The 23184-nt window shown below is 35.3% G+C and overlaps 2 protein-coding genes across 2 annotated transcripts; both read left to right on the forward strand.

Annotated features, from left to right (window-relative positions):
• Nucleotides 1-129: 129 nt before the first annotated feature.
• Nucleotides 130-16493, forward strand: LOC145607738 (proteasome subunit alpha type-2-A). Its single transcript, XM_081663330.1, has 11 exons — nucleotides 130-289; nucleotides 452-528; nucleotides 1722-1786; nucleotides 2071-2117; nucleotides 2624-2699; nucleotides 3305-3372; nucleotides 8271-8340; nucleotides 9114-9199; nucleotides 12023-12085; nucleotides 14222-14287; nucleotides 16128-16493. The coding sequence occupies exons 1-11, from the start codon at nucleotides 249-251 to the stop codon at nucleotides 16174-16176; spliced, it is 708 nt and encodes a 235-aa protein (XP_081519456.1). The 5' UTR covers nucleotides 130-248; the 3' UTR covers nucleotides 16177-16493.
• A 3195-nt stretch (nucleotides 16494-19688) lies between these two features.
• Nucleotides 19689-20297, forward strand: LOC145607132 (uncharacterized). The gene has a single exon (XM_081662887.1). The coding sequence runs from the start codon at nucleotides 19689-19691 to the stop codon at nucleotides 20295-20297; it is 609 nt and encodes a 202-aa protein (XP_081519013.1).
• Nucleotides 20298-23184: the final 2887 nt, after the last annotated feature.

Here is a 23184-nt window from a genome sequence, read left to right on the forward strand (position 1 = left end):
TTATTCAACAAGTTCTATGTGCGGATTTTGTATCACACGGGTTTACCCATATCGACTCGTTATTTAAAAACGGAGGGAGTACAAGTACTCTTAATTTTTTAAGTCTTTGAGCATCTTGTACCTCGGTATAAATCTTGCGATCTTGCTTGCTGAAGGAGTCACTCCTCCTTCGTAAAAGCGAAAACCTCAGCATCTCTCCTCTCGTCTCTCTCTCCTCTCGTCTCTGCTCTGCATCTTCGTAAGCCGCAATGGGGGACAGCCAATACTCATTTTCTCTCACCACTTTCAGGTACTCTTGCATTTCTTTTCCTGCTATTTCATCCTCCAAATTCTCACTAAAAATTAACCTAAATTTTCATACTATAATCTATCAACAATTATCTGAACTGGGTTTTTATGGTATTTGATCTTTCAATTGATGTTTGGATTCTGAAATGGTGTTATGAAACAGCCCTTCTGGTAAGCTGGTACAGATCGAACACGCTTTAACTGCTGTTGGTTCTGGGCAGACTTCTCTTGGCATTAAAGGTAAACCCAATTCACTGATTTTTGATTGCTTTTGTTGGGTTTTCAGTTTTTTTTTTTTTTAAATTTTTAAATTTTATTGTTTTCGCTTTTATTGTTCCATTTGATACTTATTTGTGATGTTGATGCTAATGGGTTGCTAAATTTCTGCAATAGTTATCTTTCTTAGGGTGGGGTGGAAATGGGGGGGGGGGGGGGGGTGAGATTTTTTTAAGAATGATTAGCATGTCGTTTGAATTACTCGTTTAATCGATCATTAGCTATTTCATAAAGTTTATCACTTTCGTCGATGAAAACGATGTCTGATGCTTTTTCGAGGATGGATTTCATATACCCCACTGATCAGTAGCTTTGTTTAATGTTATAGCTACTAAGTTGCAATCCCCTTAAAGCATTAAGATGGGTGACTTTTCGCAAATCGTGCTTTGTTGTTCACTTTTGTAATTATGGAGGTGCAAAATTCTTTATATAGCTGGGTTGGCAATACTAAACGAATGAGTTCTCATTAGTGCCGATATTATTATCTCTATCCCTTGAAAATAACAGTTTCTCAGTTGGTTAATAATATATTCCTTTTTGCTTGATGACAAGGGTTTAAATCTTGTAAGATCCATGAATCCATCTTGGAAATTTTTTTACAGTTATGTGTATTTGTGTGTCTCGTAGGGGTTGTGAAAGGGGAACTTTAAAAATTAGGGCTATTCTGCTCTATAGTCCTTAAATTACTTTTAAACGATGTTCTAGTTTTTACTATGTATTGTAATAGGCTGCGTTTGTAATTATGAGCTGAACTCAATTGTAAAGCTTCATAATCGGCGAGGTTGCCCTGACTGATACTCTTTTGCTAGGTAGCTTTGTTAGAGAGAGACTCATGAAATTGTTAAACTAATTCAACCTCATGGGATAGCCAACAGTACCCTAACATTTTAGTTTCGTTTTCCTTTTGTTTTTGTATTCAATTTCAAGGATAAACTTTTAGCTTTGGTTTAGTTTTGGATCATAAAATTTTTGGACCTGAATATATAGCTAACAGGTTATATCTGTGTTGACTTGATGACTATTTGGGATATGCTCAGATACTCAAATGTATTGGTTTACCTTTTCCATGCCTTATTGACTCAAGCTTAATTTTTTGTTTGTTAGAACTTTGAGGTATACTAATTTGAAGAATATACTGTCTTTTTTGGTGGTTGCAGCTGCTAATGGTGTTGTTATTGCAACCGAAAAGAAACTTCCTTCAATCCTGGTGGATGAAGCATCTGTAAGTGGTTGTAAATGCGTCAGAGTTTTATAATTTTAAAGTTTGTTATCTAATAATTAGAGTACGTAGATTTGTGAAGTTTGAACCAGCATGAAATTTATTCAAGTGATCTGTGAGGACCAATTTCTATCCAACAAACTGTTTAGGAGTTTGATTGTATAAAGTGATGCACTCATAATTTATTTTTTGTGCGATTGCTTAGTACTTCGTATAATCTTCTCATTCACCCAAATCACTATGTTTTATGCACCCATTATTTATCAACTTTTTTTCACTGACTACAGGTTCAAAAGATTCAACTTTTGACACCTAACATTGGAGTTGTCTACAGGTTTGCATCATCTACTCATATTTCCCCGCTCCTAATTCATGTTTTTGGTAGTTAGGTCTTTGTGATTACTGCACTATTAGATTAAATATTCTGATAATTTGGGACCACTGTTGTAATAGACTACCACAATTATGGATTGTAGTGCAGTTTGCATTTGCCACAATAATGTCATTGCCCTATTAAAGTATTCTACTAAAAATTGGATCATTACTAAAAATTGGATCATTACTGCATGTCTGCAATAGAATACCACAATAAGGGATTGTAGTGCAGTTTGCATTTGCCACAATAATGTCTTGCCCTATTGAAGTATTTGACTAAGAATTGAATCTTTAGTGCGAGCACAAATTTCTAAAAGATTTGTACAGTCACGGATTTTTGTCATACCTTTCCAAATCGTTGAAGTTCAGAAATGGGGGCTCCCGTTTCAACCCTACAATGCCTGATCTTCATTTTTGTCCTTTTTTCTTTGATTGATTATTTCTTTTTTATCTTTGTGTATATAGCGGCATGGGTCCCGATTCGCGTGTTTTAGTCCGTAAAAGCAGAAAGCAGGCAGAACAATATTATAAACTATACAAGGTACCTTTTGAAATTATTTGTTGCTCTCTTTTGGTTATGGATCTTCATATTCTTGGTTTTGTAGTTGTCGTATTGCAGTCCTTTGTAATATTGTGTGTATTATCTTTAATTGTGCTATACTCTCATTTTTTTGTTATATGTGGTTCTTGTTTACATTTAAGAAGGGTTTCTTATACTTTGTGTATCTCTTTATTTTGTAACCTTCCCTGCTTTTATATGTGCCCAGGAATTTTTAACGTCTTATACTGTCACTTTTATTATTTATCTATCTATTGAACGCTTAGCAAGTTCCTTTTCTTCTCCTTAAAAAATTTATATGTAATCATGGATTGAAAATTGAACTTTTAAGTAATTTTTTCTTTTTAGGCTCAATAAAAAAAAAAAGTAATTTATTCTTATTAATTTGCATGTGAATCCAAACATTGCTACTGACTTTCTCTATTATTTGTATCAGAAAATCTCTTTGCTCAATTATATCTTTCCATTCTTCCCTAAACATCCTGGGTTATTGTTTTTGCTGTCAGTGGGCAATTTACTTCCCATTTCCTTCTACCTATTCTCATATATGATCAAGTAGCACTAACTATTTGCAAATTGTGTGGTAGGAACCAATCCCTGTTACACAGCTTGTTAGGGAAACTGCTGCTGTCATGCAAGAATTCACACAATCTGGGTAAGATAGAGTTTTCGAGCTATTTCGTTGTTTGTATAAATTATCATCAGAAAGTAAGGGTGTTTACTCTAATATTATGAAATTTTATGATTCCAATTCATTATATGATGTGATCAGATGATTATATAGTAGTTAGTAGCATGGTAAATTCTCTTGTGGGGAAGTATGTGGCTAATTATGTACCAGAGGAATTAATGTTAGTAAATAGTTAAAAACTGCCATAAGCTGCCCCCCCCCCCCCCCCCCCAGTTATTTGTAAAATTTGACAAGTGTGACTGTGTGAGCATGCTATAAGAGGAAGTTGGAAATTGGCTTTATTTAGGACAAGAAAGAGAATTAAAGCAGACCCATTCCGCCAATAACACAAAAAAAAAAATTATCATACCGCCTTGGATTTCTTCCTTTAGTTCTAATTTCACTGGTTCTGTTTTCTTCCAATCCTCACTGGGTTTGCTGCAATTGCAATAGCAGCTTGGATGTTCATAGGAATCATAATCATAGCAGTGTACAGCAAGGGTAGAATAATGGAGGGGTGTACTGTTACAGAATTGGTGCTTTAGTACATTAAAAAGAGAATGGCATTAAGGTTATAATGTAGGTGGTTTATAGGATGTGATTAGTGTTTACTAGATTGATGAATGGTCATGAAAGCAGACTTACTAAATTGAAAGTTGGTAGTTGTGAGTTGTGATTGATGTATTTTCTTTTATAAACAAATATTCCTTGCCTTGTTCTAGTTATTTCCAAAATCGAGAAAGAACCAAGATGCTCCATGTACTTGATATGAAAGGTTCATGAAAGTCTTGTTTTTAAATTTTTACTTTCTTGTCCATTGTTACTAGTGATAAGCATTAATGCAGCATAAACTAGGAGCTTAGTTTTAAAAATCGTGAGGCTCGAGAGTTGGCGGCTTAGCTCTTTGAGGCTCAAAGACCTACAAAAGGCTCGCGCCTTTGCGCTTTTTTCTAGGCTGCTTCTTGCGCCTTTGCACCTTATTTTGCGCTTTATGTTTTAAAGTATCAAAACTATTTTATTTTTCCTAAATTATACCATGAGACTTTGTTATGGGCAGGTTTTCTTCAATTCTAGTGGAGAGAGGAATCCCATATCCTAATCGAATTCTTGTTATTGATCACATGGCCCTTTCACCTTTTCTCATAATTTCATTTTTACACTTATTTAATAGAAATTATTACTTCCTTTATATAAGAATAAAGTGCGCCTCACCTACAAAAGGCACGCGCCTTCGCCTTTGCCTTTGCCTTGCGCCTAGGCTCCAAGGACTTTTGCGCCTTGATGCGCCTTACGCCCTTTAAAACTAAGACTAGGAGGTTAGTGACCTAATCACCATGTTTTATGATCGAGAATCTTGTTTGCCAAATTCGGCCTCGGTTATTGCTTAGGTTGAGACTATAAAAGTCTTTATAAAGGCCTTCTTTTTTTCGCTGTAAAAATAAGATTCAGTATTCTGATAAGTAGGTTTAAAGTTTTCTAATTGTTAATAATGAGTAACCTGATGCAACAAATAACACTAGTCAGTAAAATTTAATTCTAATTAGTAATAGGAAGTTTCAATCAGATAAAATAAGTTTCAATCAATAATAATTCAGTTTTTTATTGGCAATAAAAAATTCTGTTCAGCAAAAAGCAGGGCCTAAGCTGAGACACAATCTTCTGAAGTAGGATAGTGTTTCCCCTTTCCTGTACAAACCCTCTGCCTCGAGTCAGTATTCTGCTATTCCCTCATGGCAGCTTCAAATATACATCGTCATGAAGTCTCCAACAACAATAACAACAACAAAGCCTTAGTCCTAAAATGATTTGGGGTCGGCTGGCATGAATTGCATAAGGAATCGTTTGAAAAGGAAAAAGAGTAGCAAAATGATTGACTGTCATAAAGTCTCCCCCCCAAAAATAAAAACCCCCACAAATTATCCCTCGGTCTCCAATGAAAAGTCTAATGTTTTTTGACTGGCGAACAACTAAATCCTTGGGACCTTCTTCAACCCCAGGATGTGATGAGTCGACATCGATGTGCCAATCGACCAAAGCTTTGTTCCTAAATAAATGTCCCCACCTTTATTTATTTGTTTATTTACATGTAATCAACCAAATCTCATTATCTTAATTCACTTTTAATGAACCAAATCCCTCTATCTTGTTTACTTTATTCACCTTTAATTAGCCAAACCCCACTATCTTACATTTTGATTCAACTTCTTAAAAATATGTAATAGAGGAAACCTAGACTTTTTACTTGGGGATGGATTGAGTATAGAATTGACATTGTTCTTCACCGTGTCTTCATATTAGCAACAAAAACTAATGATTTTACTGAACATATTGGCCAATGATTTTAAAAGTTTTTATTAAATCAAGCCCGTAGTCCATAGCTTTGTCTACAATCTAGGATTGCTTGCCTTGCTTTGTAAGAACTGTACCTCATAAGTGTCAATGCCCCACCGCATGGAGTATTCTTTCTTCTTTATGTAAATCAGTTCCAACCCAGGTTTCATTTCCTTCCAAAGAAGCTAACACTGAGTTGAAGGCATCTACTATTGTTGATTCTCCAATACTTGGAAACCGTTGGAATCGGTTTTTTTTTTTTGTTACTACTGCAGGGGTACCGCTTAATTCAGGCTGACTGCCAGTGGTTGTCAATGTGAGCAGCTTGTTCTGGTGTATATTAGGAAGTTGTTCTATCAAGAGTTTTTGTTACATGATCTGACAATCAATGTATTTTTGAGCCCTTTTGGTCTTGTGGGTTGAGGTGGCATTCATAATTTCGGGCTGGTGCTGTAAGTCTGAGCTGTTAGGTACTTAGGTTGTAATACTTTAATTTGTTTGAGGGGCGATATGTTGTCACATCAGATATTGCAGGTTATCTTAGGAATCATAATAATTTAATTGGTTTGAGGGACATGTTGCAGAAAATCTTGCAAGTCATCATAGGAATTTTGAGTGGTATTTTTTGTGACAGGAAACGTTAGTTATGTCACTAATATTTGTATTTTGGTCGGGTCACTTTGATGATGTGAATTGTTGAGGTCATCATAGGAATCTTGATTTTTGGGCTGCTCACTTTTGGTTTCGTGTACAATTGAGTTTTGGTCTATGTTACATTGACACGGGTACGGGTATCCAATATTGGTACGTATCCGAGTGTCGGATACGCCATTCTCAAAAATTTAGGACACGGGGACACCGTCTTAACATTGGACTCGGGTACGGATACGACAATAATTTTGTCCATAATATATCAAAAATAGTACTGTATATACAAACACTCAAAAGAAAAACACTCGAAACCTTGCTTGGGAAGCCAAAGTAGTGCCAACAAACTAGTAATAATCTAATACTAGTAATTTGTACCACTTTTCTTGGGAAGCAACAACTGCCCACACAGTTTTTTTTAAAAGTTTTAAAATTAAATTCAATAAATAAATAAATAAATATACTAAATGTCTAAAGTAAAAGTATTCGTACAAATTAACAGCTGTAAAAGTAAATATACTAAACCTCCTTCAACATCACTTTCTTCCTATCCTCATCTAATTCTTCAAACTTTCAAAGCTTCAAGTATTTCAATGGCCGTCGTAAACTCGTAACCGTGTTCATCTTCGAAATTGTTTGAGAACCATCTTCATCTTCTTCAAAGCTTCAACTCCTTCAATGGCCGCCGTACCCGAGAACAAAATGGAGTATCCGGAACGGATTTCATACCCGGATCGGTGTCGCGTCGTATCGACCCGGGTATGCCGGCCAAAATGCCGTGTCCAGGTAACATAGGTTTTGGTTAGTAATTTGGATAGGGTTATTGGATATGGATTGGTTTGGCCTTTAAATATACGTGGCAACACCTTTCAAATGACTTTTATATTGCAAATGAGTTTAAATATTTATTTAACAACACACAATGTTTTCAATTGACTTCCTCCAGCTGCTATTTACTATGTAATGTCTTAACTTTATAGTTCTAGTTCTCCAAATTTCATGTCATATTTTTGTATTTGTTAGGCCTGTTCACTAATCGGATATCCGATCTGACATGTGATTTCGGATCGGATATCCGAAGACTCAGATATCAAAAATTGATATCCAAATCTGATTTGAAAAATTCGGATATCCGATATTCGGATATCCAAAATTTTCGGATCGGATGCTTCGGATATCCATTAAATATTAAGTAAAAGTGTTATGATTACTTTCTAAATTTCACTAATTTTACCGTTTTTTTATCGCTAAGTTGTACAAAATATTTTAACAAAACTAGTAGTCCTTTTGCAATTAATATTATCATCAAATATATTAAGAATATTACAATAAGTTAATAATAAAGGGTTAGTTTTATATGAACAATTTAAAAATTATATTATTTTAGGCTTTATATTTCGGATATCTTTCGGATATCGGATATCCGAAATTCTAAAAATTGATATCCAAATCCGCATCTGATATCCGCTTTTTCGGATCGGATATCCGATCCGAAATGAAAACTCGGATCGGATAGCCAAAAATTCGGATCGGTTGCGGATCGGATTCTCGGATAGTTTTGTACAGGCCTAGTATTTGTCCATGGAATGATGCAATGTAGTTTATTTTTGTCAAATTTCATCAAATGTTTTGTGTTAGTTGTATACCCTCCTCCCCAAACACCCCCCCACCTAAAAAGAAAAAAATTGCACGTTTTATACCCATAGCCATAGTATGAAACCATGTTAGTATCAAGGCACTTAAGAAACAGATGGGTCTGATTTTTCTTCTCATCTTTTGAAACAGGTTTAGATTAAATTATGGAACTTATTGTTTGTTTACATTGCTTCTGTTTGCTGCTTTTTTTAGTTGCTTTTGGTCCATTATTTTTTAATTTTCCTGTACATTTTTTTAAATCTGTGCAGTGGTGTGAGACCCTTTGGAGTTTCACTTCTGATTGCCGGATTTGACGAAAGTGGTCCACAATTGTACCAGGTACTTAATGAGTGAACTGAAGTGATGGCTATGCTTCCTGTTAAATTTTCTATGTAGCTGTCTATAGATTGTCGGTGTGTTGTGTAGCTTTTTATGTGGAGTGATCTTGGAAGAAGGTGCAACCCTCTTGAAAGTCTGTACTTTAATCATATACTCTTAGCAATCTTTTCATTTTTTCTTCTAATGCGAAGCTTGCTTTGAATTAATAGAAGGAATGTTTGGTTCTGGCTGAAAGAATTTTTAGAAAGCATATATTATCCATTTAAGACAATCTACATAACAATAGTATTACGAAAGGGTTTAAGGTACCTTACAATGTAGAGAATGCTTTACAGAGCTGAAATTTGTTTTATTTTTTATGCTCTAAAAAATTGAATATCAGCTGAAAGTCTGTATGCTATTTGCTTCTGGCTGCAAAATATTAAAAGTATTTAGGAAAGTTTTAAGGCACCTTGTAGAGAAAGCTTCACAGTTCTACTGTTTGTTTTGTATGGACTAAAAATATATGATCAGAAATTCTGTATATAATTTACTTCATTCTATTTAAAAGTCTGTTTTAAAAAAAAAATGAAATAATAAAACAACCTTTTTTCTTGGTCTAGTTTATTCTGGTGGGGGCAAACTTGTTTCTAATAAGAAAACAGCGTCAGCGTATAATTTATTGATTTATTTCATTTGTTACTTTCCCTATGTTAATTAGGCTTGAGTGATAAATGCTCGTTAGGTTCTTGACATTCTTCCGCAGCTTTTTAAAGTATTCAATATTTATTTAGGTGGATCCCTCTGGTTCATATTTCTCATGGAAGGCTTCAGCTATGGGAAAGAATGTCTCCAATGCAAAGACTTTTCTTGAAAAGAGGTAATGAGTTACTGGTTATTGTTAAAAATCATCCCTGCATTGCTCTGAATGTCTTCATGTCCACTGTTAAGAAGTACAGAATTAAATTAACGGGTGATAAGACGTAATTTGTTACTATTACATTTGCTAGGAATCTCTTTGACTTGTACATTGCTCAGTTCTTATTTCTGATTCCTTGAACCACATTTTCCTAAACAATTTTTCCCTTTAATATTTCTTATCTGTTGAACCACATTTCTCAATGAATTGACGAATTTACAGTTTTGACAGTGAGCAATTAGACTACACATGAAGGTTAAATGTCATGTATATTAAAGGGGGATGTCAGATAGATATGGAAGGATAAATTGTACAAGTAGATGAGATATAAATATATAATTGATTCAGTTCCAAGTTGATTTTCTTTTGCTCAATATGGTCTATTGTGGGCAGGTTTTGGTTTGTGCTGTAGAAATTAATATGAACTTTTCTAATCTTAGCTAGGGATGTGAGAGGTGGTATGTATAAGAAATCAAAGTTTATCCTATGGTTACTTCATTAAGATGAGTTCGTGTCATAAGATCTTGAAATGTATATCAGTATGTCACTTCAATATGAGTGATGTAGGGTTTATAATGAGTTCAAACTCACTAAATCTGTGTAATGCTTAACACTTTGTTTGGATTGAAGAAAATGGAAGAAAAGGGAAATGGAGGGATGAATTATCTTTCATTTGGATAACAAATGAGGGAAGAAGAGAATTGGAGGGGTTGAGAAATGGAGGGAATAAATTGTAGAAATTGATCTCTCCATCATTCTTCCCTCCCCTTCCCCTCCCCTTCTTTTCCTTCCTCTTTCTCTATCCAAACACACAGTAAATGTTGGCCAAAATCTTATGTAATATTCTTCATGCTTTAAGGCCATTAGCAGCAGAGTCACAATACTCTCTCTCTCTCTCTCTCTCTCTCTCTCTCTTAATGCAGATTTTGACTTCAATCTTGCCAATGTTCAACTTTGACCAATAATGTCAGAAATTACATATAAGTAAAAACTATAAAAAGTTGATGTTTTGAAAATTGATATTGAGATGAAATTAATAAGACCCCCACATGTTTTGTTTACCCTCACTTTTAAATAACCAAAGTACTCAAAATGATGTATGTGAATGGTGCAAAAGTACAAAGCCGTTACAACGTAAAAGAAAAGAAAAATAGAATTAAAAGCAGTTTTATAGGTTTTGTTTTTAAAAATTAAAGCCTATCAAGAATAACGCTTGTATCTCCTTCCTGTATCTCCATCATTTTTCATCAAACCCTAATTATTCCCAAGATTCAAGGAGAGGACTTTAGGCATGAAGGCTTCTCCTTTCTCTGTTTCTTTCAATTTCCTTTGAAGTCACCAACCTTCTTCCATCTTTAGTTCTTTCTACTGTGTCAATTTATTAATTTTTGGTTGGTGAATTTGGTTTGTATTTGATTTTTTTCATCAAATATGTCTTTTTTTTTTTTTTTTTTTTTTTTTTTTTTTTTTTTTTGATGACATGTTTATCTTTTTTCTTTATGCACTTGAATTTTAATATTTAGGGTTCTTCGTCATTATTTCAATTTTTTTTGGGTTTTTATATTTTGGATATTTTTTCTGAAATAAACGGATCATCATCAATCAGTGTAAAACATATTGCATGTGGAATAATTATATCATGTTGTAAATTGAACTACTTGAATTTGTTTTTGTTGTTGAAATTGAGGAATCAGTTGGTGAATTTGGGTTTAGTTTTAATTTTTTTTTTTTTTAATTATAGCTTTATTAATGTACCAACAAACAAAAACAGTTTCGAAAAAATTGAAACCCAAAACCATAATCAGCTCTCAGTTTTTAAAAAACACAAGACAGAAAACTAAAAACGGTGCCAAACGAACCCTGAGTTATATTTGTTTATTCATTTGTCAACTGTTAAGAGTATTTCATTATAGATGATAACCTTTTTCCCCCCTTCTATCTACTTGTATTTTTTTCCCCTTTCTACTAAGCAAAACTTTTGAAGACAACATTTTAACATTTTTATTCAAGAAAAGGCATGATATGATCATAATTCCTCTTGTTGATGAGCTTTTGCAATGATGAACTATCCTTATTGATTTCCTGTTGTAGTTCTTAATATTTGACCTTTTTTTTTTTCCTTCTCCGGTCTTTGGGTAAGTCAACACGTACAAAACTTCTTATGTTTCTCAATTGCCTAAACATTTTTAGGCTGGTATCTTAACATAAAATAAGCCAGTTGGAGATGATTATGGGGATAAATTGGTCCTATTAGTTAATCTTAGATGAAACTTCAATGTGTGATTGTCACTAAGGGCCTGTTCATATTTACTGAATTGAGCTGAACTGAACTGAACTGAACTGATTGGAGCTGAACTGAACTGATTGGAACTGAACTGAACTGAATTGAATTGACTAATTGAGCTGAAATGAATATTTTATGTGAGAGGGAAATTAAGAGCTGAACTGAACTAGCTGAACTGAACTGAACTGAACTGATTGGAACGGAACTGAACTGAACTGATTGGAGCTGAACTTAACTGAACTGAAATTAAGTAAATGTGAACAGGCCCTAACTGAAAGTTATTGCTTAGCACCTTCAAATCAAGCTGGTGTATCTGGGCAGATTTTCAGTTTTCCTTTTCACAGTTCATTGCATACACTCTTATTATCAATTATTGTTTCAATTGTTGCAAATGGAAAAATATATTTTATGTACTGAGAAGTTATCACCGAAGAATTCCTTATTGGTTTTCTTATTTTATTTATTTATTTATTTATTTATTTTTTATTGTTTGGATGCAGATATACTGATGATATGGAACTTGATGATGCTGTCCATACAGCTATATTGACGCTTAAGGAAGGGTAAGAACTGTTGAGACCTTGAACCTCCCTCCCATGCTGTCTGTATGTGTGATTTCATGTTTGTTAGATGATCATCAAATCTTGTGGCTGTTCGATAATGCTGAAAGCAGATTAATCCTCATCCCCTTCACTCAATAAATCGAAAAGGAAAAAGAAAGTAAAAAAAACAACTGTTGATCAATTAATATTTTATGCTATTTATGTATCTCAGTAATGGGGATAAATTAACAGGCTGAATGCGTTTCTTGAGATGGCTGTCCAAACAACTTTTCAAATTAATTTACCACCATTGTTTGGCATAGAGTTTGCGTTTTATTGTTTTTTAAGTTTTGTTTACTGATTTGTGTCCTATAAATTAATTAGTAACTAGATAACCACCTAATGTCAATAGATAGACAAGATGCTTTTTCTTTCCTATTTGGAGGCCTAGGAACTTAGGGGGCATTTGCTGAGGGCATCCAGGAAAGTGAAAGAGAATCAAGAGGGTTGATTTCTTTTGTTACTGTAATGTAATTTTTACTAAACCCTTTACCCGCCTCCATCTACCTCAAACTCTCCTACTTTCAACCACCCCACCCCCCCCCCACCCCCCCCCCAACTTTTCAAATTAATTTACCACCATTGTTTGGCATAGAGTTTGTGTTTTATTGTTTTTTAAGTTTTGTTTACTGATTTGTGTCCTATAAATTAATTAGTAACTAGATAACCACCTAATGTCAATAGATAGACAAGATGCTTTTTCTTTCCTATTTGGAGGCCTAGGAACTTAGGGGGCATTTGCTGAGGGCATCCAGGAAAGTGAAAGAGAATCAAGAGGGTTGATTTCTTTTGTTACTGTAATGTAATTTTTACTAAACCCTTTACCCGCCTCCATCTACCTTAAACTCTCCTACTTTCAACCACACCCCCCCCCCCCCCCCCCCCCCCCCCCCCCCCCCCCCGGTTTTGAAATCCCATTCCCCAAGCATTAACTCCAAAGTTGTTACCCCCATCAATAGTACCTCACTGACGACGACTACCCACAACTCATAGTAACACCGCCCACACCGACCCCTCAAATCGCTGCCCCAAACCGCCAGATACCACCCCTACTCAACCAATAATGAGACCACCTTCAACCCGTCGGAAACAACCAAACCAACCCCAAACCGCCGGGAACCACTCAACCAACAACTAATTCACTCTCAAACTGCTGGACACCTCCCATAAATAAACCAAAAAATTCGGAAAAAAATCGATAAAATTGATTAAATAAAACCTTTTTGTATCCTCAAGTTAACGTTTTATGTGGTCAATTTGAATGTGAAAGTTCCACATGGAATTTCATTATCAAATCAGACCTTTAAAACCTTAAATATGCCGTTTTGATGTTGGTAAACTTTTATAATTTTCGGGAAAAAAAAAACACAGAGAGACTACGGTGGAATCAGAGGGTGGAAGTGTGGGACGGCGCAGCAGAATTTAAAGTTATGACCTTATAGGCAATTTGTGGATTAGGGTTTCATATGCAATAAGCTTTGATTTAGGGTTTAAAGTTCTAACTGAAGGATTCTTATGCAATTAATTGTAATAGAATAAAAAAATGGTTTGCTTTTAACACTTACAATTCCTCTCCACACAACTCCATGTTTGGTTTATGTTATCAAAGTGACGCATGATGTGCAGTGGCTTGCACTCTGGTGGAGGCAGCCTGATGTGTGCGCCTTCTTATACTCCATGAACTTTGCTGCACTCATGTACCCTGATGTGAACAAGCTAGTGCCCCTCCTTATCTCAAGCCTAAAATACAAGTGATGATTTTAAGTGCTTGTTTGGTCTTTTGTTGTGAATGGATATATGATGAAAAGGACATGCTGTAATAATGAATAATGCATGAAAGAATTCAAAGAAACATGCCTCTGAAAGAGAAGGATGTTTTAGCTGCAATAAAATAAAATTTTCTGTTCTTGGTCAATAGTTTTTCTTTTCTGTTCTATGTCTTTGTAATGGACAAGATAACACAATATGGGCAATAGGAGTCCTCTAATGCTCTTATTGCATGTGTAGTTAAAATAGGCTTATGTAGTCTTATTGTTTTCCTCTAAGATGCAGCAATTGCAGTAGTTTGTCATCTCATTAATACTGTCCTTCATACAGTTTTGAAGGCCAAATTTCAGGGAAGAATATTGAGATTGGGATTATTGGCTCTGACAAAAAGTTCAGGTGCGCATTCTTTTTAATTATTTTTGCGGTACTAGTCCTTTAAGTACTATCTGCATTGTGGAAATGTGTATTACTGTTAACATCTTCTGGAGAGCTTATATTTTAATGTGAGGCAAAGCTAGATACCAGTGATACCACTACCAAGTCATGTATGGCACTATGGTTCAAATAAACTTTGTTAATTTTGATCAGAGTTACTTTTGGTGTTTAATTGGCAATGATTTATAGCTTAGGATGTAAAAAAGTACATCTGTTTATTTTTTGTAAAATGTGTTGTGAATCTTGCTAATATAATCAAAGAAGTGTAGTGTATGTTATGTTACCAACTTTCAGGGAGTTCGTTGTGTATGGCTGTCTCATTTTTCTTTCGGCCTCTCTTTTATACCTTCTTTATCTGTTTTCGAGGGAATTCAAAAACCTCAAAGAGAGGAGAGGTAGGGAGGGGGGGGGGGGGGGGGGGTTGAGGAATCACATCAAGATACTGAATAGTAAGAAATGCAGGTGTTGCATTGTTCATCACTTCATCCTACCCTACAGCAACCTGCCAGCCAGTGTCATCGTCCTTTCTCTTCAGGATGTAACTATTCTTCTGTCTTGCTTGCTTGCCATTTAATGTTAACTGCCTGGATTCCCCTCTACCCCATGTTGATTCTAGTGTGTTCTTATTTCTCCTGAGTAATTTGTTATGTGGGCTACTAAAGAACCAAACAAAGCCTACACACCCTGATTGTTTCAATTAATCCAGCTATTGAAAGTTATAAATCATGCATTGTCTTGTCAAGTTAATTATTGCTGTAAACAGTGAGTGTTCTTGATTCCTTTTCTGGCACTTATAGTTCACATTCCACTGTAAGATTTCTCTGTGCAATAATTTTCAAGTTTTTAATAAAGTGAAGTAGCATACCTTTGAAGTCGAGAGGGAAAAATTATCGGACAGCCATCAGACCAGCGGTTATATGGGTCAATGTTGGGCATTCAGGATCGATTACATTAGGAAGATGAGAGTAGCAGAGATGCGTATGGTTAGACGGATGTGGGGGAACTGTGAACACTAAAAAGAAATATTTAGAAATGAAAATGTTAGGAGAAAAGTTAGAGTTGCGGACATTGTGGATAAAATTAGGGAGAACTGGTTGCGTTGGTTCGGGAATGTTAGGTGGAGATCAGAAGATGTACCAGTAATGAAAGTAGATTGTTAGTATCAAGGGGGTTTCAGAAGAGGGACAGACCAAAAATGGATTGGATGTAAGAGTTAAGGACTTGAAGAAGTTGAGTTTGATGAGCATATAACATTAGATAGAAAGGAACAGAAGGAGAGGATCACGGTTGACGAATACATGAAATAAAATCTTGGTTCATGTGGCCGACCCCATTATTTTGTGGTTGCAATAAAGTGAATTAGTGTAATTAAGGTATGGGTACATGAGGCTGCGCAGAGAGGTAAGGTTGCAGAGTATGATATTCACCTAAAGACTCTTGTCTGCTTGCTTATGGAATTTTGCAATTGAAATGGTGTCTCAAAAATATTTGTGTCCTATAGTTGCTCATGTTTGAGCTAAAGGGACTCCCATTGCTTGTTCCATGATTTGTTTAGTTTGGAAAGCTGGTATATCCATTCGGATATACTATTCATTGAGCAGATGTTACTTTATCCTATATTTTCCTTGTTGCTCAGATGTACCAGTAATAATTTTGATGAGTGCTATTCTGAACTATTTGCTCTGCTAAATATCTTAGAGTCGTTATCCAGCTTTCTGTGTGATTGAACGGTCTGCATACCTATTTAAAAAATTTTGATAAGTCTATTGACAAATCACAAGTGTATAAATTCAACTTGCAGGGTACTTACTCCTGCTGAAATTGATGACTACTTGGGTGAAGTTGAATGAGCAGCGTTTTCAAGTGGATGGTGAACTATAGATCTTGATTTAACCCTGCATTGTGTCCTGAGTTCCTTGGCTTTTGCATTGAACTGTTTGATATAGTTCAATGCTGATTTACTGGCCCATGTTTAAATGTCAACTTTGAGGTCTTAGAAAATGATATATGCAGTGTTTGCAAACTATCAAGGGTTCAATGCTATCATGCTACTTTAATTGTAGTTTTAATCGTTGACAGATTGTATTAAAATATCTCAAGTTTCTTGTTGGCAATTTGATACTAGATTGTATTAAAAATTTAATTAGCTCAAGATTCTTGTTGCCAATTTGATACTTGTTAGTATTACTTGTGCCTAGCCTGGCAAACGGGTCATTTGGGTTGGGTAAATTTTGGGGTCAATGAATATTCTGGTCGGGTCGGGTCAATTTGGGTATCAGATTAGTTTTGGGTTAATTATTATTCGGGTTGGGTCGGGTATCAGGCCAACACTTGAGGTCAAATTAAAGTCGGGTCATTTTGGGTAGGGTCGAATCGGGTTAGGTTAGTCTTCAGGTCAAATGTCGGGCCAAGGTCGAATTCGGGTCGAGTCAAGTTCGGGTCGAGTCAATCTTTGAGTATAATTGTCGAGTCAAGTTATGATCCGGTCATGTTGGGATTGAAACTTTGGGTCTAAGGCATCAAGCTCAAATAGTCAAATTTATTAATGTTATTGTTATAATTACTAATGTTTTTAATAAGAAATATAAATCTAAGCGTCAACACCATTATTATATTGCTGAGAGTGTTGTTAGTTTATTACAATATTATTGTTTCATATAAATAACTAGTGTCATTGATTAAGTAGTCAAAATTTAAATTATTTCAAGACTTTAAGGGCTTGTTCTCTTCATGACTTCATCTTATAAAAACAAGTTTATGGTTTAATAACTTCAAATAAGTTCATAAGCCTATAAGGTCCAAGGAGTTTAATAAGGTCTAATAAATTCAATAAGTATCAATAAGTCAAAATAAGATCTAATTATATATATATATATATATATATATATATATAAAGGGGAGTTTTTTCCCGAGATTTTAGAGCGCCATGTAGGATTTTTATTTTTAAAAAATTATTAGAGTGCCACATAGGATTAATATTTTTAAAACGTCACGATAGAATTATGCCGCCTAATATAAGATTACTCAACGTGCCACATCTATACTATTATACTAAAGTAATCCCCGTAGTTATCCCCTAAGTACACGTGTCACCACCTTATACAAAATTTTCCCGCCAAATTATTTATTTATTTATTTATCTTTATTTATTTATTTTGTTATTTGTCATTGAAAGAAGTTTGTTGCTATATGTTAGGGAGAAGTTTTAGCATTATATTTATTACGGAATGACGCCAAACAGTACTAATTCAAATTACAAAATATAATGTTAAAGAATAAGAAATGCTACGTAATAATATAAAATACTCTACTTAGGATATTATCAAAAAGTTTTTTTTTTTTTTTTTTTTTTAATCTCCTTTCATCTTACGTACATTAATTATAGTACAAATTCACAATGTTTATTGTAATTTTTTTTATTTATGTTTTTTTTTTTTTTTTTTTTTTTTTTTTTTTTTTTTTGTAGTTATAATGATTTCATTTTGTACAGTTTCTATTAAACGATTAATGAAATACTATTGCAAAACCGTGCATAGCACGGGTTTTGAACTAGTAGGATTATAAATTATAGTTATATCCAATAAATAATTCAAGTGCCACATAAGCATAATTGATCAATGAGATTTTAAGGGTTACATTAATTAAATACGAAATATTATCTTTTTGAGATTAGGAATTTTATCTAATATTTTAAAATAAATACGGAGAAAATGATATATTACGTACAACTAATAAAATAACAAATGTAATCACATAAATATGAAAAATATTTTTTTAAAAAAGATAGATCGAACCGTGCATCGCACGGGCTTCATGTAGTGAGTTATAATCAAGTCTAATAATGAGGTGTAAAGGTGTAATGAGGGTATGTTTTCTTTATTTTTACTTATTTCAGGTCTAATAAATTCAGATAGGTTAAGTTTGGTTTGAAAAACATTGTCTAACCTTCGTTCCCTCTAGGGTTTCCTTGGGAGGGTTTTTTCTAGCTTCTTGGCTAGGTTTTCTTGATTTTTCAAGGTGTTTCTCGATTTGATCTCGAGTTTGCAATCAATTTTCGCTTTCTTGTTCTGTTTTTCTGGCCTTTCTTTCCTATGGAGAAGGCTAATTCATCGATGTTAACATTAAAAGAGAAGGAGGATGATGTCCGTGGTAATAAGGATTCGCTAACCAAGGAGGATCCAAACGAAGCAATTGAATGGGATGATAGTGGTGAAACTGATGAGGATGCGCGGGTTGAACTTGCTCTTGTTGGGGCTCTCTGGACAAACCGAAACATCAATTCGAATGCCTTTATTGAAACAATTAAGGGTGTTTGGCAGCCTAAGCATGGAGTGGATGTCTCAAATATTGGAAAGAACCGTTTTCTTTTCCAATTTTATCATTGGAAGGACAAGCAGCGTGTTCTCGATGAACAACCTTGGCATTTCGACAGGCACGCACTGATTCTTAGTGAAACCGCTGACTCTGTGAAACCATCGGACATAGAGTTATTTTACTTGCCAATGTGGATTAGGGTGTATAACTTACCCCTAAAAGGCAGATTAAACCTTGCGAATGTGGAGAAGATAGGAAACAAATTAGGAGTATTCGTAAAGATGGATGCAGCAGCAAAGGTGGGGATAGACAAGTCTATTCGATTGCGGGTAATGGTGGATGTTTGTAAACCCCTGTTCAAGAATGTCAAACTGAAATTGAGGGGTGGAGTAGAAGAATTATTTGAAGTCAAATATGAAAAACCGCCCCTATTTTGCTTCTCTTGTGGGATGATGGGACATGGTTTAAAAGACTGTGAGGATCATAGAGAAACTGAAGCTTCAAATCTTCCTTTCGGGACTTGGTTGAAAGCATCTCTGTGGAAGTATAACGTGGGAGGCAGAGAAGAAGAGGAGAGGAGGAGTGGAAGCTGTGCAGAGAACTTGTTTGTGACAAAGCCAAAGGAGAGCAGTGTGTCGAATATGGCTAATACTACTCATGTAAATGAGGTAATGAACAAACTTGTTAATGTTCATATACATAATAATGATGGGGCTGTAGTTCATAATACTTTGTTGGATACTGGAACTTTTGTTTTTAGTAGTGGGGAAGTGGTTGGGGAAGGGAGTGTGAAGGAGCCTGCTGGAGAAAAAATTTAGAAGTTGGGAGAGAAAAAAAATAATAAATCCAGGAAGAGAAACATAAGGGATACTGATCATAGTATGAATTGCTCTGAAAAAATTTTGGGTGAAAAAAGAAAAAATACAGAATGTGATGAGGGGTCAGGTAATTCGGTGCATAAGGAGGAGGGTGGTGTGATCAAACGAAGGCTGAACTTGAGTGAAATTGCTAGTGTGGCGAGCCCCACCCACAGGGCTCTCGGTGATCAATGACGTACATCATTTCATGGAATTGCAGGGGGTTAGGGGGTAACCCTGCAATTAATGCGTTGAAACGCATCGTGTTTCTTGAGAACCCTCAAATTGTCTTTCTTTGTGAGACGAAGTTGAAAGATTTTGAATTTGAAAAAATCAAACAAAAAACAAAGTTTGAGTGTGCACTTGTTGTTGATTGTGAAGGAGAAGGCAGAAGTAGGAAAGGTGGACTAGCTTTGATGTGGAGAAATTCGGTTGATGTTAATGTGGACTCATATTCGCAAAATCACATCGATGTGCGGATCAAGTCTATAGGAAGTAGGGAGTGGAGATTTTCGGGTCTTTATGGGTATCCGGAAGACGAGCTTAAATTCAAGACGGGGTTACTTTTGAAGAATTTATGGGTAGCTGATGGTTTACCTTGGCTTTGCCGAGGAGATCTAAACTTAATGCTGCAATCTAGTGAGAAGACAGGAGGTCGGGTCTTTGATAATGGGGATGCCGAAATTCTCAGAGGGGCTATTTCTCATTGTAATATGGAGGATTTGGGGTACATTGGTCATGATTTTACGTGGTCGAATAATAAAGGTGGGACGGATAATATTCAGGAACGTCTAGACTGATTTCTTGCAAATCGAGAATGGAGGGAATGCTTCCCGGGCTCTTTTTTCACCCATCTTTCAAAAAGAAAATCAGATCATCTACCCTTACTGTTATGTGTGAAAGAAGCGATGCAGAACACGAAGAAAAAGAAGAAGAAAAAACAATATCGCTTCGAAGAGATGTAGCTTCGGGACACAAACTGTGCTGAAATTGTCTCGAAAGCTTGGGAAAGGGGTGGAGATTTATGCTCTAAAATTGCTTTCACCTCTAGTCGATTGAGTGCATGGAGTAGGGAGAAATTTGGTGACTTTGTGCAGGAAATGCAAGCTTGTTGATCGGAGATGGAAAGGTTGATGAAGGAGGATCAATCGGATGAAATTATTGCTCAAATGAGGGCAATTGATGACAGAATGGATGAATTGGAGAGGAGAGAAGAATTGTACTGGAAACAAAGAAGTAGACAAGAGTGGCTGAAAACTGGAGATAAAAACACTTCTTTTTTCCATACAAAGGCAAAGCAGAGGCGTGAAAGAAATAGCATTAAAAAAATAAAAGATGAAGCAGGGAACATTTTTTAGGAAGAAGAGCAGATTACAGAAACTTTCGTCCAATATTTCTCTGATCTTTTTGCGGGCAGCATCCACATTGAGATGGAACCTGTGATCGAGAAAGTGTCTCCAATGATCAGCGACAGACAATGTAGCACTCTAAATGAAACATTCACAGCCGAGGAAGTGCGAATTGCTTTATTCCAGATGCATCCGACGAAGGCCCCCGGGCCCGATGGTATGTCTGCCATATTTTTGCAGAAGTTTTGGGATATTGTGGGGGTGGATGTTGTAGATAAAGTGCTAAATATCTTGAATAATAATGGTGACATAGGTTCTTTTAATTCCGAAAAAAAGATTGTGAGTCTCCTGTTGATTATAGAACTATTAGTTTGTGCAATGTAATATATAAAATTGTCACCAAGGTACTTGCTAACCGCTTAAAGTTAGTTCTACCTTTTATTATTCACGAGTCGCAGAGTGGTTTTGTTCCTGGAAGATTGATCACTAATAATGTTCTGGTTGCGTATGAGTGTTTTCACTACCTTAGAAAAAAGAAAACAGGGAAGAAAGGTTTCTTGGGGCTCAAACTTGATATGAGTAAAGCCTATGACAGAGTAGAATGGGATTTCCTGGAAAAAATGATGCTAAAATTGGGGTTGCCGGTCCAATTTGCTGCTTTGATTATGAATTGTGTTAGCTCTGCAGAGTTTGATGTTTTGGTGAATGGGCAGCCGTCGAGGCATTTTAAGCCTAGTAGGGGGCTTAAACAAGGTGATCCTCTATCCCCGTTCTTGTTTATCATGTGTGCAGAAGGCTTGTCGGCTCTCCTTCGTGATGCGGAGAGTAAAAAACTCATCCATGGTGTGAAAATTGGAAGGAATATGGAACCTATTTCCCACCTTTTCTTTGCAGATGATAGCCTTTTATTTGTGAGAGCAACGGAGGAAGAGATTGAGAATGTTTTGCATATCCTTTCTACCTATGAGTTAGCTTCGGGACAGAAACTGAATATGGACAAATCGGAAGTGTCTTTTAGCCGAAATATTGAGCATGAACGGAAAAATATGCTTCAGATGAAGTTATCCTTTAAGGTCGTCGAAGGACATGACAAGTATCTTGGTTTGCCGACTTACATTGGTGGATCGAAGAAACAAGTGTTCCAAAATATTCAGGATTGTGTTTGGAAAAAACTCAAAGGGTGGAAAGAAAATTTTTTGTCTCAAGCGGGTAAAGAGGTCTTGATTAAATCGATTGCACAAGCGATTCCTACTTATGCAATGCAATGCTTTGCTCTTCCGGCTAGTATTCTTAATGAAATTGAGAGGCTCTATCGACATTTCTTTTGGGGACAAAAAGGTGAAGAAAGGAAGATGTGTTGGATTGCTGATAAGTCTATTTTATATATATATTTATTCCCCGTCCCACGGTCATATTTGTGCTAATTTGAGCTCTGCGGAGCTATTTTTATTACTAATATACGTTTTTTAGTATTTTTGTAGAGTTGGTATTATTTTGTAGGAATTTGCAGATTTATGACGATTCCTGAGCTTATTGAACCACTACAAAGATATTAGAGACGGTGCGTATTTTATGACCGTATATTTTAAGACCAAGACCGAGTTAAAGGTATTTGGTTCGGTGATTAAGGGCTCGGTTTGATCGGAGTATTAATTTTGTTACAAGTCCAATAATTGAATATCAAGAAGGAGATTGGCCAAGGAATTAATCAGCCCAATCATACAAGAGATTGTATGGTGTGAAGCTGACGGCCCCGAACAAATAGCCCAGCTCGCTGCTATGCCCCGTGTTGCTGACTTGGGCTTTACTCCAGCCTTTATTATAGTCGGTTTGCGAATTCTCAATATTCTCACGCTTGAGTGGGATTAAGAGTCAAACTCCTTTTTCCTTTTCCTATAAAAGGAGGAGTAGTTACGTAGGTTAGTTAGGCAAGTTTATTAGTTTAGTTTTAAGTTTGTTAATTTTTTTTTTTTTTTTTTACTTTTACCATAAGTTTTCTTTAGTTTGAGTTTAAGTGGGATTTCATAGTTTTATTCTTTAAAGTTGACTTTTGTTTCTTTTAGTTTTCATGTTTTACGCAGCTTTTTGATTAGCTTTCACAATATTAGCTTTATTTAGTTTTCTTAACTTTGCTTTTATTTTCTAGTTCTCTTTATTGTTATTAATTAGTTTTAATATTATTATTTACTTTATTTTAATTCTTGTTTTTATATGTTTGTTTTAATTGCTTTGTTTAGTTTAATTTTAATTATGCACGAGTAGTTTAATTTCTAGGGTTGTGGGGATCCATGAATAATATGAAGGGGTAATTTATTACTGTTAATCGTCAATGCTTGAT

The sequence above is a fragment of the Chenopodium album genome, chromosome 23 (assembly GCF_948465745.1).
Source record: "Chenopodium album chromosome 23, dcCheAlbu1.1, whole genome shotgun sequence".
In the NCBI taxonomy this organism is placed as follows: domain Eukaryota; kingdom Viridiplantae; phylum Streptophyta; class Magnoliopsida; order Caryophyllales; family Amaranthaceae; genus Chenopodium; species Chenopodium album.

Excerpts from the sequence above, each read along its gene's own strand:
- LOC145607132 (XM_081662887.1), top strand. The coding sequence starts at position 19,689 with ATGACGTACATCATTTCATGGAATTGCAGGGGGTTAGGGGGTAACCCT.
- LOC145607738 (XM_081663330.1), top strand. The coding sequence starts at position 249 with ATGGGGGACAGCCAATACTCATTTTCTCTCACCACTTTCAG. Across the intron at positions 290-451 it reads TTTTCTCTCACCACTTTCAG|CCCTTCTGGTAAGCTGGTAC; the intron begins GTACTCTTGCAT and ends GTTATGAAACAG. Across the intron at positions 2,118-2,623 it reads AACATTGGAGTTGTCTACAG|CGGCATGGGTCCCGATTCGC; the intron begins GTTTGCATCATC and ends TTGTGTATATAG.